This window comes from Geotrypetes seraphini, chromosome 2, assembly GCF_902459505.1.
Source record: "Geotrypetes seraphini chromosome 2, aGeoSer1.1, whole genome shotgun sequence".
Lineage (NCBI taxonomy): Eukaryota > Metazoa > Chordata > Amphibia > Gymnophiona > Dermophiidae > Geotrypetes > Geotrypetes seraphini.
Window position 1 is genome coordinate 73,374,676 of NC_047085.1, and position 18,424 is coordinate 73,393,099.

General features: G+C 41.5%; 1 protein-coding gene across 4 annotated transcripts in view; it reads left to right on the top strand.

Annotated features, from left to right (window-relative positions):
• Window positions 1–18,424, top strand: part of INTS8 (integrator complex subunit 8) — a 220,343-nt gene that overhangs the window by 106,532 nt on the left and 95,387 nt on the right. For all 4 annotated transcript variants that reach the window (XR_004538293.1, XR_004538292.1, XM_033933169.1 and 1 more), the window contains exons 13-15: window positions 2,707–2,882; window positions 13,121–13,254; window positions 14,721–14,831. Coding sequence is in view for 2 of the 4 variants with exons in the window: in XM_033933169.1 (XP_033789060.1) it covers window positions 2,707–2,882; window positions 13,121–13,254; window positions 14,721–14,831 (421 nt within the window). In the remaining 2 variants the exon portion in view is untranslated. The remainder of the gene's footprint in view (window positions 1–2,706; window positions 2,883–13,120; window positions 13,255–14,720; window positions 14,832–18,424) is intronic.

Genomic DNA, 18,424 nt, shown 5'->3' on the forward strand with positions numbered 1-18,424 from the left:
TCAGCTCAATAAAGGTTGTATTAAAGGCACTATAGCAGAATCTTTGACTATTGTTTTGCCAAAGTCCAATAAAGATCCCACTTTGGTCTCAAACTATAGACCAATATCTTTAATAAATGTAGATGGAAAATTATTAGCAAAAATACTTGCGCTAAGATTAGCTAAAGCTCTCCCCCATATAATAGGTATGCATCAAACAGGATTTGTTGCTCAAAGACATTCATCTCACAATACCAGATTAACATTCCATATGTTATATTTAACAAAGAAAATGAATGAACCTACTTTTGCAATTTCATTAGACGCAGAAAAGGCCTTTGATAGAGTAGAATGGCCTTTTATGTATCAAGCAATGGAATGGTTTGGTATAGGTCCTGGATTTATACAAATGATACAAACAATGTATAGCTCCCCTTCTGCTAGACTATATATTAATAATACGTTTTCAGAAAAATTTAATCTACAGAGAGGAGTTAGACAAGGATGTCCCTTATCCCCTTTGCTGTTTGATATTGTTTTAGAACCCTTAATATTAGCCATCCAACAAGCTAAAGAGATACAGGGTATACCTCATTCAGATAAAGAATATAAGATATCTGCTTATGCAGATGATTTATTACTATATCTGAAAAATCCAGAATCCACCATTCCACATCTACTTGAATTGATTGAGAAATTTGGAAATTTTTCAGGATATAAAATTAATTGGAATAAATCAGAGATTCTTCCACTAAATATACATTGTACAAAAGGTTTATTTGATACATTCCCTTTTGTTTGGAAGGAAGAATATATTAAATATCTTGGAATTTTGATAACAAAAACAGTAGATGAAACAATGAAAATTAATGAAAAATGCTTATTACAAAAAGTAACAGAAATGTGCGAGCAATGGAATCCTTTGCATTTATCTTGGTGGGGAAGAGTACAAACGGTAAAAATGATGATTTTACCTGTAGTATGTTACCAAATGGGGATGATACCAGTTTTTTTTCAAGATTCGTTTTATACAAAAATAAATAGGACTTTGACAAAATTTATATGGCTTAATAAAAAACCAAGAATTGCTCTAGTGTCATTACAAAAACCAATTAAGGAGGGAGGGGTAAATTTTCCTAACTTTTATAGGTATCATCAAGCCTATATCTTACGTCATGGTATGTATTGGATCCTCCCAGAACCCACAGATAATATTCCAGACTGGTTTTGGCTAGAATGGAGGCTTATATTTCCATTACGTCTTAATCATGTAATTAGTATCAAGATGCCAAGGTTATACAAAGATCATAAAATATTTATGGATACCTGGAAAACTCTAAAATACATAAGTAATCTTACTCAAATTCCAATTAGTAAATCAACCAACCAAACTATATGGCTAAATCCCAAGATCAAAATTGGCGGTTTTAAAGTCATCTGGAAACATTGGATGATAGCAGGCATTCGCACTTTGGATGATGTAATTAAAAATGATAAATTGCTGGAGTTTTCACAATTGCAACAAAAATTTGGTCTCAATAAAACACAATATTTTAAATGGTTGCAATTGAAGCAATCTATTCAGGAAGGGTTCCCTGAATGGAAAGATCTTGCTAAATATCACAGTTTGGAATTCTTATGTTTCCAGATGGATTCAATAGGTCACAAAGCCGCACAGTGGTATAAATTAATATCCGGATATATAAATAAAAAACCAAAAAATGGTCTTAGAGACATTTGGAGCATTGAGATAAAACACCAAATTAGTGCATCTCAATGGCCACGACTTTGGTCTTGGAGGCTAAAATGTACGGTGTCAGCATCTATGAGACAAACTTGGTTTTTTCTTCTTCATAGAGCTTTTTGGACCCCTACTCGTTTACAAAAAATAGATAGTTCAAGATCTAATAGATGCTGGCACTGTCATATTGAAATTGGGACACTAGATCATCTTTTATTCTTTTGTCCATTTATCCTATCATTCTGGAAATCAATTTGGCCCCAAATTAACAGATTGTTAGAAAATCCGGTAGCCTTGACATATGATACTATATTATTTGGAACAACCATGAGAGCAAAAAGCCAAATTTCATCTAGTAATAACAAACTTTTATTTATTTTGACTGGAATTGCAATACAACAAATTACATCCAATTGGAAACAACACGATAGATTGAATTACATGTTCTGGTGGAATTCGGTATGCCACATATACAAAATGGAACTTGCTATTGCAACACACAAAGGATACATGAATAAATTTAAAAAAATATGGGGACCATTAACCGATTTTTGTAAAGAAGGATAATTTTTCCCATAAATAAAACTTAGAAGACCGTTAACATGATTTCTCTAATGAACTTTTCCCATGATAAGATAATTGTAAAGAGGGAAATGGGGTGGGTTTTTCAATTTTGATTATTACATACTAATTTTATATTTAAAGAATGTATAATAAAATTGATTTATGTATTATTGGTTGGGAAGGAGGGTGGGACAGGGGATTATTATATTAATGTTAAACTTGATATTAATATATTAGTTAGTCAAGTGTGTATTTAAGTTTCTTCTGAGTTAATTTGTAACACTTGTTGTAGCACAAAAAAATGAATAAAGATTCAAAATAAAAAAATAAAAAAAAAATAAGAACACAAGAATTGCCTTGTGACAATATTGGATAGGAAAGCAGACTGGTAATCTGCTAATGATGATAATTTCTGTTTCTAGACATTTGTGTTTAGGACTGGAAGACCTGCAATTTGTGTTCATGATTTCTTCTCATGAGCTTTTTATAACACTGCTGACGGAGGATGAGCAGAAGTTGCTTGTTGATCAAATGCGGAAGAGATCGCCCAGAGTCAATCTTACCACCAAACCAGTCACTTCATTTTATGATATACCAGGTAACCTGTTAGCCTTTCCTTTGGTGAAAAGGCTGACATATTCTGTATCTTTTTCATGCAGCCTTCGTAAAAACTGTTGTGATGAATACGTATTTAACAAGGAAGTATCAAACTGTATTTTTCACTTCATAAGACGCACCCTAGATTTAGAGGAGGAAAACAAGGAAAAAACCATTCTGAACCAAATTCTCTCTGCCAGGCTCTGCACCCAGCCCCACACTCCTTGCCAGGCTCTGCACCCTGCCCCCCTCCCTGCCAGGCTCTGTATCCTGTCCCCCCTCTGGTGGTAGGATGGGACAGGGCACAGGGCAAGCAGACCCATTGGCTGGCAGGAGGCCTAGTGGCAGGCAGGCAGTCCTAGTGGCAGGCAGGCAGTCCTAGTGGCCTAGTGACAGGCAGGCCGGCCTAGTGGTTTAGTGATAGGCAGGCAGGCCTAGTGGCCTAGAGACAGGCAGGAAGGTCCCATACCTCCCACATAACCCCAGTACCTTAAATCAACTGCCCATACCCCCCCATGTACCCCCAGTTCCTATTTTAATCGTACCCCCCTTAGTGGCAGGCAGGCCCCAAACCCCCCAGTACCTTAAATCATCCCCCATACCCCCAGTACCTATCTTAATCGTACACCCCCCCCCCCCCGGTACCTTTTAATATCACTCCCTCCTTAGACCTTTTAACAAGGTACCACGGCGGGGGGTTTTGGGTTTTAAAAAGATGCAGCGGCGTGTATGTGTGCGGTGGGGTGTTTTTAAAAGGTGCGGCAGCAGGAGGGGTGTGTTTAAACTTTTGGGTGGAAAAAAATTGCAACTTATGGAGTGAAAAATACGGTATCTTGCATGGTATTTAAAGCTAATTTTTTTAAATAGCTGCCATTTTGCTTCTTTATTTTAACTTTATTTTCAGTCACATTCGTCCATGTTTTGCTCCATGTCAGGAAAATCTATTGTCTCACAAGGCATTATTGGTAATGGACTCATTTGGATGGGGACATGGTGCTTAAGGATTTTCCATTATTGCCAACTAAGCTCCCAGCCATGAGATTAATAAAGTCCAGTTCTAGTTTTTTGAGGGCTAAAAAGCAGTGGCTTGCCCTGAGATAAGATCCAGACTGGATCTGGATGATGTGAGAATAAGGATTTTAATACATAGCCTACATAGCATCCAAGCTACGCCTATACACCCCTAACCGCCCCCTCCTCTCCAAAACAGAACAAAGACTCAGCATTCCCGCAGGGAGATCCCTCCAAATGAGTACGGCGTACAAAAGATCCTACAGCCATTTCCTTCCTCAGCTATGGAACCGACTACCCACACAGATCAGGTCGCTAGACTCACTAATGACCTTCCAGAGAACATTAAAGACCTTCCTCTTCCGCCAATCGGGCCATTAAAAACTGCCTCCTCAATATACTTCTCCTAGTACTCTTCACTATGACCAGTCTGGTCTCTAGAATAAGCTCTGTTATTGTCTACTGTAACCTATTTGTTGTCATGACTAGTCTGTTTTCAAACGATTGTGAATGTCTACTTGTAACCCGTTCTGAGCTTCTGGGAGAACGGGATAGAAATCTAAATAAATAAATAAATATAGGAATCTTGGATAACATCACAGTTCTTCAGATATTCAGGCTCTTCCTTTTTTTCAGCAGACCACCGAATTCATCCATTTCCTCGGTTTTAACATTTTCTTCATCACTTAATGCCAAAACAGTTGTCACCTGTGTATTTTACCTCAGTGTAGGCACCATGCTGAAGTGTGTGGACTGCCTTTCCCCCCTACATCTCTCCATATTATGACTGCAGACTGTCCAAGCCAGGTGTTCCTTATCCGTAGGATGGGTGGGAGCAGAAATGTACACCTGATACAGAATTTTGCAGATGTGTATGGACAAGGGGGAAACCACTGCTTATCCTTTAGGATTAAGTAAAATAGAATCTTGCCACTTTAGGGGGCTTTGCTAGGTACTTGTAACTTGGACTGGCCACTGTTGGAAATAGGTTGCTAGGTTAGATGGACCCTTTATCTAACCTAGTAGGGAAACTCTTATGTTCTATATCCAGCTGTTGTGGTAAGTAAACAACTACCACTAAAGAAGGGGGATCACTCGGCACTGTGCCAGAACCACTGCTGGAAATGGAAAATGCAGGGATGCTGTGCTGATTCGTGGCTGATATGTGGGAGGTTTCTATCTATGGTGGTGGATGAAAGATTAGTTTGTTGGGAGAATGCTGCTAGGAAGGAAATAGGGAAAGAAAGAGCTGATAAAGGTGAACCTGGTTCTGAACAAAAGAGGAATGCTGGACTCTTTTGACATGGGAAGAGCATGTGCTCAGAAGCGAATAATGGTGTTGGTTTGAGAGGGGAAGAGATGGTTATACGATGCGAGCACCACTACCAGAGGAGAGAGCTCTGTGTAGCACTGTTACTAAAGATAGAAAGGCACCAGTTTCAGTTTTTACACAGGACACCAGTTAGCCTAGAGCTATGTTTGCCTATGCTGGATATTATATAATAATAATAATAATAACAGCTTATATACTGCAATACCGTGAAGTTCTATGCGGTTTACAAAAGATTAAGCAAAGGTACAAATTGACTGACTTCAAGAGGGGAAGAGGAAAGAGAAGTAATTAGACAGGAAATTCATTGTTGAGGAGAAAAGTGATCAAAAGGACAGTAGGTCGCTATTGAGAGGAAAGAAATAAGTGGATCAGTTGTCAAGATGTTTTAGGAACAGGTGTGTTTTTAGACGTTTCCTAAATTCCTCATAAGTAGAGGGCGAAAGTAATTGTTCTAGGTCTTTACCCCATGATGCTGCTTGGTGTGAGAGAAGCCATATCCACTCAGCATTCACTATTGTAATGTACTTGATGAAAAACGATATCAAAAATCACAGAGTCCCACAAAACAAAAAAAAGTGTTATATAAGAGGACCGAAAGGGGTATCAGACAACCCTGCACGCAACGATTGAGTGCTGGGAGCAATTCCTCATTTACCCCCCAGAACCTCCACCACCTCTTAGTGTGTTGCTTATTTCAAATTATAGCAGCTTATTTTAAACTTGCTCATGTTTTTTTACTTTATATTGCATTTTCCTTTAAATTATATTTCTAGTAAGTGTAAAGAAGTTACTTAGCTTTCAGCTTTCAGTTTAAAAATCAATCCCCTGAACGCCAACGCGTTTCGATATCCTTTGTCAAGGCAACATGGGAGCTGAAAACCAAACACAAACAGTCAAGAAAATTTAAGGGATAAGGCCTCTTATATGACCTACCATTTACCCCCCAAAACCAATTGCCAAATCTACTTACATTTAACATGCACTGTATACCACCAACCGGCTGCAAACGCAAGCCGAGGCAGAGTGACTCTGGACTTTAAATACCACCCCCACCTATGACTCATCCGGGGAACACCCACCTGACCTAAGAGCTAACTTAAAGGACCATACACACAAAAAGGCAAAAAAAGCCTAAAATTCAGCCTGAGCTAACCAATCGGATGTTTCGTTTAACCCTTTAGGTGCCATAGAATCTAGCACAAACATCCAACGGAGTTCACACCGGTTAAGCCTCCGAACAGTGTTACCTCCCTCCCACCCAACTATTATACGATCTAACACCCTCCATTTCAAATCTTTTAAAGTGTGTCCATGTCTGATCCAATGACGGACCAAGGGGGAAGACTCAGTGTGGGTATGAACCCTGGATTTATGTTCTGTTAAACGAACCTGTATAGGTCGAGTGGTTCTACCCACATACAACATTGGACAGGGGCACTGTATCACATACACCACGTTATCCGACATACAAGTGGTATTGTGTTTGGTCTTATACGTAACCCCCGTACTTGGGTGAATCCAATCCTCCCCCGTTAAGGTGAACTCACACCACTGACATGACCCACAAGGACGGTGATTACCCCTAACCCTGGGAATGTTGTCCTGAAGTTTATAATGATTTAATAACTCCCCCAAATTCCTTCTCCTGCGATAGGAGCACAATGGGGAGTCCCCAAGGCTAGGGATGATCAATCTGGGAATGTGCCAATGCTTTTTAATTATATCAGCAACCCGGTGGGCAAGGGTGGGCAAGGGTGGAAAACTCCTGTACAAAGGCCACCGTGTTTTGAGACTGCTCCTCTCTGACCACATCCTGCAGCAGCCATTCTCTCTGGGCGTATTTCGCTCTTTTATACGCTTGTTTTACAGTGGCCCGGGGATAACCCCGATGGTAAAATCTAGCTTTCATCTGTTTGGCCTGGCAGCGGAACTTCTTCTTAGCCTCAAAAATTGGCTAATCGGTAAACTTCTTTTAAGACTCTCTGGATGAAAGCTGTGGAACCGTAACAAACTATTGCGGTCCGTCTTTTTCCTATATAGTGAAGTTTGAAAATGTGTGGTCCCCTTCATAATTAACATATCCAAAAACGGAATCTCCCTATGGTTTATAGTAGCTGTAAACTTAATGTCATTATCTAAAGCATTTAGATTGTCAATAAAGGACAATAATTCCTTTTCTGTTGAAGTCCACACCAACAGGATATCATCAAGGAACCTCTTCCAAAGTTTGACATTTCTGAAAGAAGGTAAAGGGTAAATCAAACGTTCCTCCACATCTGCCATGAACAAGGCCGCTAAGGAGGGTGCTAAAGATGCCCCCATAGCAATGCCATGCTTCTGTACATAGAAATGATTGTGGAACCAGAAATAACTTCTGGTTAACACCAAGTTGGCCATTTCCATCAATAAGTCCACCGATAGATTAGGTCTTATCGTCTGCTCACTACAAATGCGATGTATTATAGCCAAGGCTCTGTCCATGGGGATCATGGTGTACAATGATGTCACGTCCAATGTCACCAAGATCCAGTGACACTCATATGCATCCATCTCCTCAATTATTCTGAGCATATGATTTGTGTCTTTGATGTAGGATTTTATAAAAGGAACCTGCTTCTTCAAAAAAATTTTGAAGGGAGTTTTCCACCCTTGTCCACCGGGTTGCTGATATAATTAAAAAGCATTGGCACATTCCCAGATTGATCATCCCTAGCCTTGGGGACTCCCCATTGTGCTCCTATCGCAGGAGAAGGAATTTGGGGGAGTTATTAAATCATTATAAACTTCAGGACAATATTCCCAGGGTTAGGGGTAATCACCGTCCTTGTGGGTCATGTCAGTGGTGTGAGTTCACCTTAACGGGGGAGGATTGGATTCACCCAAGTACGGGGGTTACGTATAAGACCAAACACAATACCACTTGTATGTCGGATAACGTGGTGTATGTGATACAGTGCCCCTGTCCAATGTTGTATGTGGGTAGAACCACTCGACCTATACGGGTTCGTTTAACAGAACATAAATCCAGGGTTCATACCCACACTGAGTCTTCCCCCTTGGTCCGTCATTGGATCAGACATGGACACACTTTAAAAGATTTGAAATGGAAGGTGTTAGATCGTATAATAGTTGGGTGGGAGGGAGGTAACACTGTTCGGAGGCTTAACCGGTGTGAACTCCGTTGGATGTTTGTGCTAGATTCTATGGCACCTAAAGGGTTAAACGAAACATCCGATTGGTTAGCTCAGGCTGAATTTTAGGCTTTTTTTGCCTTTTTGTGCGTATGGTCCTTTAAGTTAGCTCTTAGGTCAGGTGGGTGTTCCCCGGATGAGTCATAGGTGGGGGTGGTATTTAAAGTCCAGAGTCACTCTGCCTCGGCTTGCGTTTGCAGCCGGTTGGTGGTATACAGTGCATGTTAAATGTTAAATGTAAGTAGATTTGGCAATTGGTTTTGGGGGTAAATGGTAGGTCATATAAGAGGCCTTATCCCTTAAATTTTCTTGACTGTTTGTGTTTGGTTTTCAGCTCCCCATGTCGCCTTGACAAAGGATATCGAAACGCGTTGGCGTTCAGGGGATTGATTTTTAAACTGAAAGCTGAAAGCTAAGTAACTTCTTTACACTTACTAGAAATATAATTTAAAGGAAAATTCAATATAAAGTAAAAAAACATGAGCAAGTTTAAAATAAGCTGCTATAATTTGAAATAAGCAACACACTAAGAGGTGGTGGAGGTTCTGGGGGGTAAATGAGGAATTGCTCCCAGCACTCAATCGTTGCGTGCAGGGTTGTCTGATACCCCTTTCGGTCCTCTTATATAACACTTTTTTTTGTTTTGTGGGACTCTGTGATTTTTGATATGGTGTGAGAGAAGGAATTCATGGTGTTTTTTCAGTTTTCAACCTCTCACTGGGGGGGAAACGAAGTTGGAATGTGAACTTCTCTTGTGTCTGTTGGTTGAGAAGGAGAAAAGGTCAGTAATGTATTTGGGGGCAAGTCCGTGTAATGCTTTAAAGCAGAAACAGGCAAATTTGAACTTTACGCGTGCCTTCATCGGCAGCCAATGTAGCTGCCGGTAGTAGGGTGTCACGTGGTCAAATTTTTTTAGTCCAAAGATTAGTCTGACTGCCACATTCTGCAACAGTTGTAGGCGTCGCATATTTTTTTGGGAAATTGCCAAATAGGCGATGTTACAGTAGTCAAGCAGGCTTAGTACGAGGGATTGGACTAGGATTCTAAAAACCGATGTAACAAAATAAGCTTTAAGGGATCTGAGTTTCCAGAGAGTGAAAAATCCCTTTCTGATTAAGGAATCTACTTGGTCTTTCATGGTTAGGCATTGATCCAGAGTTACACCCAGTATCTTTATGGAGGGCTGGATAGGGTAACTAAGATTATTGATACAGAGGGGTGATTTAATGTCAAGTGGATGTGATGAAGCAATGAAAAAAGTCATTTTATCTGAATTAAGTTTGAGCCTAAAGTTTATCATCCATTGTTCCATCATGTTTATAGCTTCTGAAGCTTTGGGAATAGTTTCGGAGACAGAATTGGTGAATGGGATGATAATCGTAAAATCATCTGCATAACTAAATAGTTTTATCCCCAGCTGGGTTAGCTTCGTGCCCAGTGAGGACATGTAGACGTTGAAGAGCAATGGGGATAGTGGAGAGCCTTGGGGCACACCGGATGGATTGCTCCAGGTGTCGGAAAGCTCATAATTAAAACAAACCTGATAGGTGGGGGATATAAGGAAGCCACGGAACCAGTTCAGCACCTTATCCCGGATACCAATGGCATCTAGGCATTGCAGCAGTTTCATGTGGTCCACTAGATCAAAGGCAGAACTCATATCGAATTGCATTATTAGGGCATTAAGGCCTTTATTAAACAGTAGGTGCAAATTGTCTAAGATAGCCGCAATTACTGTCTCCGTACTGAATAATGGCCTAAAACCAGATTGAGTTTCATGGAGGAGAGAGAATTGATCAAGATAACCCATCAATTGGGTGTGAACCAATCCCTCCATAATTTTTATAATAAACGGAATGGAAGCTACCGGTCTATAGTTGGATATTAGGGCTGAGGATACTTTACGATTGTTTAGAATTGGGGTTATAATAATGTGCCTTCTCCAGTTCCAAGCATATGGTGATGTTATCTGAAGTGCATTAAAAACATAAGAATAGCCTTACTGGATCAGACCAATGGTCCATCTAGCCCAATATCCTGTCTTCACGGAGGCCAATCCAAGTCACAAGTACTTGGCAAAAACCCAAATAGTAGCAGCATTTCATGCCACCAATCCAGGGCAAGCAGTGGCTTTTCCCATGTCTTTCTCAACAGCAGTTTATGGACTTTTCCTCCCAGAACTTGTACAAACCTATTTTTTTTTTTAAACCAGCTACATTAAATGCTCTTACAACATTCTCTGGCAACACATTTCGGTTAATTTTCCTCAATTATTATTAGGGGTATTTAATAATTTGTTACCTGAGTATGAAAGAAAGTAGCATGTTGAAACAAGTCTGTAGGTTGTGACATAGCTCAATGATAGTCATTCACAGTTGCGGCTCAGTGCGACTCTATCATTCCAAGAGAGGATGTCAGGAGAGTCCTCATGTGAATCAAGTAAGAAACGGCTAGATTTGGAGCATTGTTCAGTGATAAAATTTCTCACAAAAGAAGGGAAAAAGCCAAAGGAGATCTATGAATGCATGACTACAGTTTATGGTGAGTTTGCCCCATCCTACAAAGTAAAATTTTGGAGCAAGCAGTTTGAGAGGTACAGCGTCCATTGAAGATGACCCTCACACTGAACAGCCTGTGGAAGCAACATCCACAGAAATGTGCAAGAAAGTTGAGGATTTAATTTTGTCAGACAGACAAATTAAGGTTTTCTGAATAGCTGAAGAAATGGGCAAGGTTAGTGCAAGATGGGTTCCAAGAATGCTGATGCCATGTCAGAAAGCCAAGAGGCTCCAGTGCTGTCAGGAAAACTTGGAGATGCTCCATGAAGACTAAGTGATTTTTTTTTTCACTGGAGATGAGACTTGGGCCTATCACAGAGATCCTGAGTCCAAAATGAAGTCAATGCAATGGAAGCATGTCATCTCCCACCCCCCAAAAATTTCAAGACAGAAAAATCTGCAGGCAAAGTCATTGCAACTGTCTTGTGGGATAATGAAGGACTTTGCTTCTGGAGTTTATGCCAAGACATCCATAACTGGGGAGAGTTACACCAACACAATGATCGCTTTGTTGGAAGCAGCAGCAGCGAAGAGAAGGCAGAGGGCGAAGAGAGGGAGATAGCTCCGCTTACCGTGTCAGCACCAGCGACATTGGCCAGGCTCCCCCTTAACAGGAAGGAGCCGCAGCGCAAAGAATTTTAAGGGCCATGAGGAGAGGAGGCAGCAGCGGCGAGGAGAAGGCAGAGGGCGAAGAGAGGGAGATAGCGGCGGTGAGAGTTAGCTCCGCCCACTGCGTCAGCACCAGCGACATCGGCCGGGCTCCCCCTTAACAGGAAGGAGCCATGGCGCAAAGAACTTTAAGGGCCATGAGGAGAGGAGACAGCAGAAGCGAGGAGAAGGCAGGAGAAGGCAGAGGGCGAAGAGAGGGAGATAGCGGCGGCGAGAGTTAGCTCCACCCACCGTGTCAGCACCAGCGACATCGACCGGGCTCCACCTTAATAGGGGGGAGCCAACGGCACGCAGCCATTCGGCGTCTGAGAGCGCCTTTACGAAAGGCCTTGAGAAGGGCCGGGTTGTTAAGTCCAGAAACCCCAAGCAGGACAGCAAGGTAAGTAAGTAGCAAGAGCAGAAGGGAGCATACTCATACAAGCAAGTATAGGCAAAGGGGCAGCAAGCACAGAGGACAAGGAACAAGTAGACCCAGGAGGACCACACCCACACACGAACAAAGGGAAGCGGCAGACAAGGAGGGCATAGAAGATAAGAGGCAGGGACAGAAGATAAGGAAGGGGTAGGCCTAGGAGATAGCACACGAGCACACAATCGGAAGGGCAACAGCAGGCACAGAAAGTAGCAAGAGCAGGAGGGAGACTCAAGAGAGAGCACACCAAGAAGGCACACACAAAAAGGTAAGGAAGAGTCAGGCACGACAATCACAGGCTGCCACCCAAGAATGTGGGTTTCAGCAGCTAAAACATCCAACCTGTATTTTTTAATGGGTATAACTTATGGGCAGACTGGATGGACAGTTCAGGTCTTTTATCTGTCGTCATTTACTATCTTATGTTACTATGATAAAGTCCTGATCTGGCTCCCTCTGATTATTTCCCGTTCCGAGTTTTGAAGAAATCTCTCCATGGACAGCGGTTTTCAAATGATGAAAATGTCAAGGAAGCTGTGATGTCCTGGTTTGAAGGTCAAACAGAATTCTTTTCAAAGCAGTTAAAGTCATTGTAGGAAAAGTGTATGGAGCTATCAGGGAACTATTCTGAAAAATAAAGCAAAACTTTTTTGAAAATTCTTTTCTTTCCTACTGAGGTAAATACATTATTGAATGCCCCTTGTAAGTCTCTGATCACATTGCATTGTTCTTAAAATATAACATAGACAGTTATAAAAAGGCATGAGGGATTCAAAAGAGAAAACAAGGATTTTGATTTTTTATATTTTATAGTTAATGGGCTTTTCCACTCTTACATTGATTGGCCATGATATAACATTGCTAAAGTGAATGTTTATTTTGTGTCTGTTGGTAGAATAAACTGAAAGTAAAAAGTAATAATTGAACATAACTAGCTAACTTTAAATGGTAGGTTGAATACTGAGAATTGTATTTGAATTAAAAGTATTGTAGTGCTTTTATGTAGCCAGTTTCTCTCTAAGGAATGAATGCATTTAATTCCTTTTTTTTTAATTTCCTTTTTAGCATCTGCAAGTGTAAACATTGGCCAGCTAGAGCATCAGCTTATTTTATCAGTAGACCCATGGAGAATACGCCAGATTTTAATTGAGCTCCATGGCATGACATCTGAGCGCCAATTCTGGACAGTCTCTAGCAAGGTAATTTGTTTTTCCAGAAAATGTAGGAACCCTTTTCTGAAAAATTGGAGGTAAATAAAAAATTATACATCAAAGTGGCATTTTTACTGAACTACAAAAAAAGAGAATACTGTATTTTTCGCTCTATAAGACACACTTTTTCCCCCCAAAAGTGGGAGGAAATAAAAGTTTGTCTTATGGAGCGAATATACCCCCACCCTAGCACCTTTAAAGTCTGGCTGTCCAGCGGTGTATCAGCAGGAGCGAGCTTTCCATGCTCCTGCCCCTCACTTGCTGGATGGCTGCTTCATTATCTCAGGACTCGCATGAACCATTCAGGAAGCGGCACGGGGCCAGGCTGGAGCACGAAAAGCTCGCTCCTGCCTTGTGTGCCGCTGATCCCGAGATAATGAGGAGGCAGCCATCTAGCGAGGGAGGGGCTGGAGTGCAAAAAGCTTGTTCCTTCCGATACACTACTGGACCACCAGAGTTTAAAGGTGTCGGGGGAGGGGGTAAGCAGCAGAAGCTTGATTCAAAATAGATGGTTTATCTTGGAACCTTGTGGAAAATTTAATCCTGGAGGTCAGGCCAGACTCCGGCTTGGTTTTGATTTATTTTGAAGACAGACCAGTGCGCACACTTGCTAATGCAGCTACAGTGGGACTGCCTACCACTTAGACATGCCCTGTACCCTGTCCTGGCCTACCATTAGAGCATCAGAGGGGGAACAGGGTAGGGCGGGGGGACAGGGTGAGAGCATGGCAGGGAGAGGGGCTGGCTGCATAGCCTGGTAGGGCAGGGAGGGAAAGGGGCTGGGTTCAGAGCCTGGCAGAGAAGGGGCTGGCTGCACAGCCTGGCAGGGAGGGGGGACAGAGTGCAGAACCTGGCAAGGAGTGTGGGGTTGGGTGCAGAGCCTGGTATATATTAGTACACAATTTGGTTCAGAAATTTTTTTGTGTGTTTTCCTCCTCTAAATCTAGGGTGCGTCTTATGGTCAGGTGCGCCTTATAGTGTGAAAAATACGTTTAATAAGGTTGGGCCACACTAATCTGCACTATCCAATGGTAAAACTAATGTTTAAACTTAGATATTTAGATATGTTGGTCATCTGCCAGATCCTAGAAATATCTGCAAGGGTTTCAGACCAACAAGTTAAGGTTACTCTACCCCACCACAAATGAAATTTTCCAGCCACATGTCACCGTATTTCTGTTTTCTTTTTTCACCTCCAAAGTATGTGAGAACTATAAACAGTATTGTATGCCTATGACAAGTGATGAGGAACCATTTCTACAGAGGTCATTATTGAGCTGATATAGAATAGTAGTACAACATGTTCACATATGTTTTTCCAATATGATAGTATGAATTCATTTTTGACTATGTTGGTAATTTTTGCCAATCCCAATTCTCAAAGATTATAAAAGCTCATTCTAGTGATTAGATGCATTTGTGTATGTATATGTACTGTGTATTTTTCTCTTCAGTGGGAAGTACCAACAATTTATGGCAGTATTATTCTTGGAATTAAAGACAGTCTGACCAAGGATTTGATCTACATTCTGATGGCGAAGGGTCTGCACTGCAGTGCTGTGAAGGTCAGTTAACCAACCTTGCACTATTTAAGGCACCCTTTTCTAAAAGTGTATTGGAAAGATGGAAAATAAACATACAAAAGTGCTTATTAAAAGTAGTATTAGAGAAATCATGTAAACCATCCTTTTTGATATTTTCCTGAGGTTTCTTGAGGCTTTTATTATTTTAAACATTTGTGCTACTCAGAGTACTTAATTACTTTTTTTCAGGTGGGATTCCGTGTCACTTAGTTTTATAGTGTTAAGAAAAAGTTTCTGAAGCTAAGTTTTGAGCATTACAAGGTCCTACAATGATACCATTGTTTTATTGAATCTAATCTTTTCTTATAAATAAAAAGAAAATAAATTAAACAGTTGTGGTTTTGAGACACAATAATGTATAAAGCAAGAATAATAAGACTAATTTATTATCAGCGTATGAAAAGGTAAGGCAATGAAAACAATATCAGGATTGCATCAAGAGATGCACGAGAAGATATTGTACATGAAAACCTGAATATGTACACCCTAGAACAAGGTGTGACATACTCAACCAGTCAGGTTTCAGGACACCCACAATGAATATTCATGAGATACATTTGTATGCATTGCCTTTATTGTATGCAAATCTATCTCATTTATATTTATTGTGGATATCCTGGAGACAACTGTTTAGGTGTGTCCTGAGGACTGGATTGAGAACTATTGCCCTAGAGCAGGGGTAGGCAATTCCGGTCCTCGATAGCCAGATCCAGGGCAGGTTTTCAGGATATCCACAATAAATATGCATGAGATAGATTTGCATCTCAAGGAGGCAGTGCATGCAAATTCATCTCATGCATATTTATTGTGGATATCCTGAAAACCTGACCTGGTCCGGCTCTCGAGGACCGGAATTGCCCTAGAACAGGGGTGCCCAACTTCGGCCTTTGCCATACCAGGTTTTCAGGATTTCCCAAATGAATATGCATACAATGGAAGCAGTGCAGGCAAATAGATCTCATGCGGATTCACTGGGGAAATCCTGAAAACCCGACTGGATTCGGCCCTCAAGAGTTGGAGTTGTGCAGGCCTGCCCTAGAGGAAAGAAGGGCTAGGGGAGATTGATAAAGTTCAAGTATTTAAACATCTGTATCATATTTACAAATAAATCTTTTCCAGAGACAGAGAAGCAGTAAAATTTGAGGACTTAAATTGAGGTTGTGGGGTGGTAGATTTTAAGAGTAACGTTAGGAAATAGTTTTTCACTAGAGGGTGATGGATGCCTGAAATGCCCTCCCAGTAGTTTTTGGTTTATGGTTTATTAATATTTATTTAACTTCCTTTACTGGAAGCACAGGTCAAAGCAGTGTACAACTAATGAAAAGTTTAGAAAAGAATTACAGTTTTCCAATAAAACAGGTTCATTCATACAAACATTCAAAACAGAAAAGTTTTTCAATTGCAGAGAGTGTTCTGTTGGACTGCAAGTGCAGCTTACCACAACCAGGTCATAATAAGAGGTTAATAAGTAAATATGAGTCAAAAGCCTGTTGGAAGAAGTGGGTCATAAAACCATCTTAAACATTTGGTAGGATTATTCAGAACATAATGATTTTCAAATATCATTCCACAAGATGGGTGTTAGAAATAGAGTACTCAGTCTATCAAAACTAAATGAGCAAATTTTGGACCTTAAACAGGGAGGTGCTTGAGTTCGGCAGCGGAAGGGTGTAGGCATCTCTCCCGCTGTCGTGTGGGCGGGGTGCTTGACTTGAGGGAGTAGGCATCTCTCCTGCTGCTGTGTGAGCGGGGTGCTTGACTTCAGCGACAGGAGGGAGTGGGCATCTGTCCTGCTGCCATGTGGGAGGGGTGCTTGACTTCAGCGGTGGGAGGGAGTGGGCATCTCTCCTTCCGATCTTCGATTTGGGTTGGTTTGGTTTTTTAAAAAAAATGTTGCATTCTGCGCATGTGCCCATCGCTATCGTCGGCGATGGGCACGTGCAAATTTAGCAAATCTTCGCAGCTTTCCTCCAACCTCATTTGCATCCTGGATCTGCCCCCCTTGCCACAACAATAGGAGCTTCCCTAAGTCATCTTCTGATACTAATCCCACTCCCTCCCTGTTATACCAATAAAAGTTCCCCCATCCCTGATCCTGATTACCCCTCCTGGACACTTCATGATACAATAAACCTGTCCCCCACCTCCATCACATTTCTCTCCATCTCCCCCCAGCCTATCTTAATAGCATTGGCTGTTAGTGGATGTATGCTAGTGTCTGCAGCTTAAAAATGGCAGCTGCAACCTCTAGTAGTAGTCTTAGTACTCTTTAAGTATCACTGACTACTGTTTGAATATTAACCAGCTTTTTTTAAAAATCACATTTGATTTTACTCCGAAACCGTATGAGAAGGATTTTTTTGCCCCTTGGCATATTCTGTCCTTGGTGCAGTTGCCTCGTTCTGCCTTACCGGTGCCACTTCGGGAAAGTTTGTTGTTGCACTCTCTACGCGCCATCTGGTCTTATGTGTAGAACTTTTGGAATGGTACTCCCTCGATTACTAGATACTTACCTATTCAAGGGAATCTGCAATTCAGCCCTGGTATGGAGAATGCTAGTTTTCGTAAACTGGCATCCCGGGATTATACGCTGCTTGCCCATGTTCTCCAGGCTGATGGCTCCTTAATGTCTTGGGATGCTTTAGTCCGGTCTGGAGTTTTTTCTGTGGGTGATTTTCTTGCGTTTCGGCAACTTCATCATTATATTCGATCTCTCCCCCGAGCCGCTTTTGCGTTCCCTATTGAGGACAGATTTGCGGCACTGCTGGATCCATATTTGGAGACTGGGTTTACGGTTTCAGGTCTTTATAAAGATCTCCAGCGTTGGTTGGGACCGACTGATCATGCTGTACTACATGCTCGTTGGTGTCAAGATTTGGGGATAGCTCGGGACGCTTTGGATCTCCCTTCTTTGATTTCCAGAATTCCGGGAGTGTCTGTTAATGCAGATCTCCGGGAGTGTCAATTTAGGGTACTTCATCGGGGCTACTTTACGAAAAGTCAGTTATATTATTCCGGTTATACGGATTCTCCGTTGTGTCCCAAGTGCCTCCAGCAACCCCATTCGTTTATCCATGCCTTTTGGTCCTGTGTGAAAATTAAACTTTTTGGAGGCAGGTTTTATCTTATGTGGAGCGTATTTTCAGTAATAAACTTCCCTTTTCGGCAGCTGGTCTCCTGCTGGACAAGTATGAGGCCTTTTGTTTATCTGATTCGGGTCAGCAGCAGTTTATGAGAAGGGTGGGTGTCTTGGGGAAGAAGGTAACTCTATCTGTTTGGGTTGGTGATACTTTGCCCTCCTTCTGGGCTTGGAGGAATCGTTTGCATGCTCTGCTGCTGCTGGAGCGGAAGGATGCGTCTTTTAGCTTGCGAAGAAAGCGCCAGTTTCTTCGGATCTGGGATTCTTACCTTTTTTCATTATCACCACGGGCTCGAAGTGACATTCTGAATTCATTGTAATTCTCTCTGAGACCCGGGCTTGTTTTTATCCTTGAGAGGGCACCAGGCATACTTTTTCTTTTCTCTTCCCTCTCTTCTCGTTCTTTCTTTCTTCTCTTTTTTTTTTTTTTCTCAGT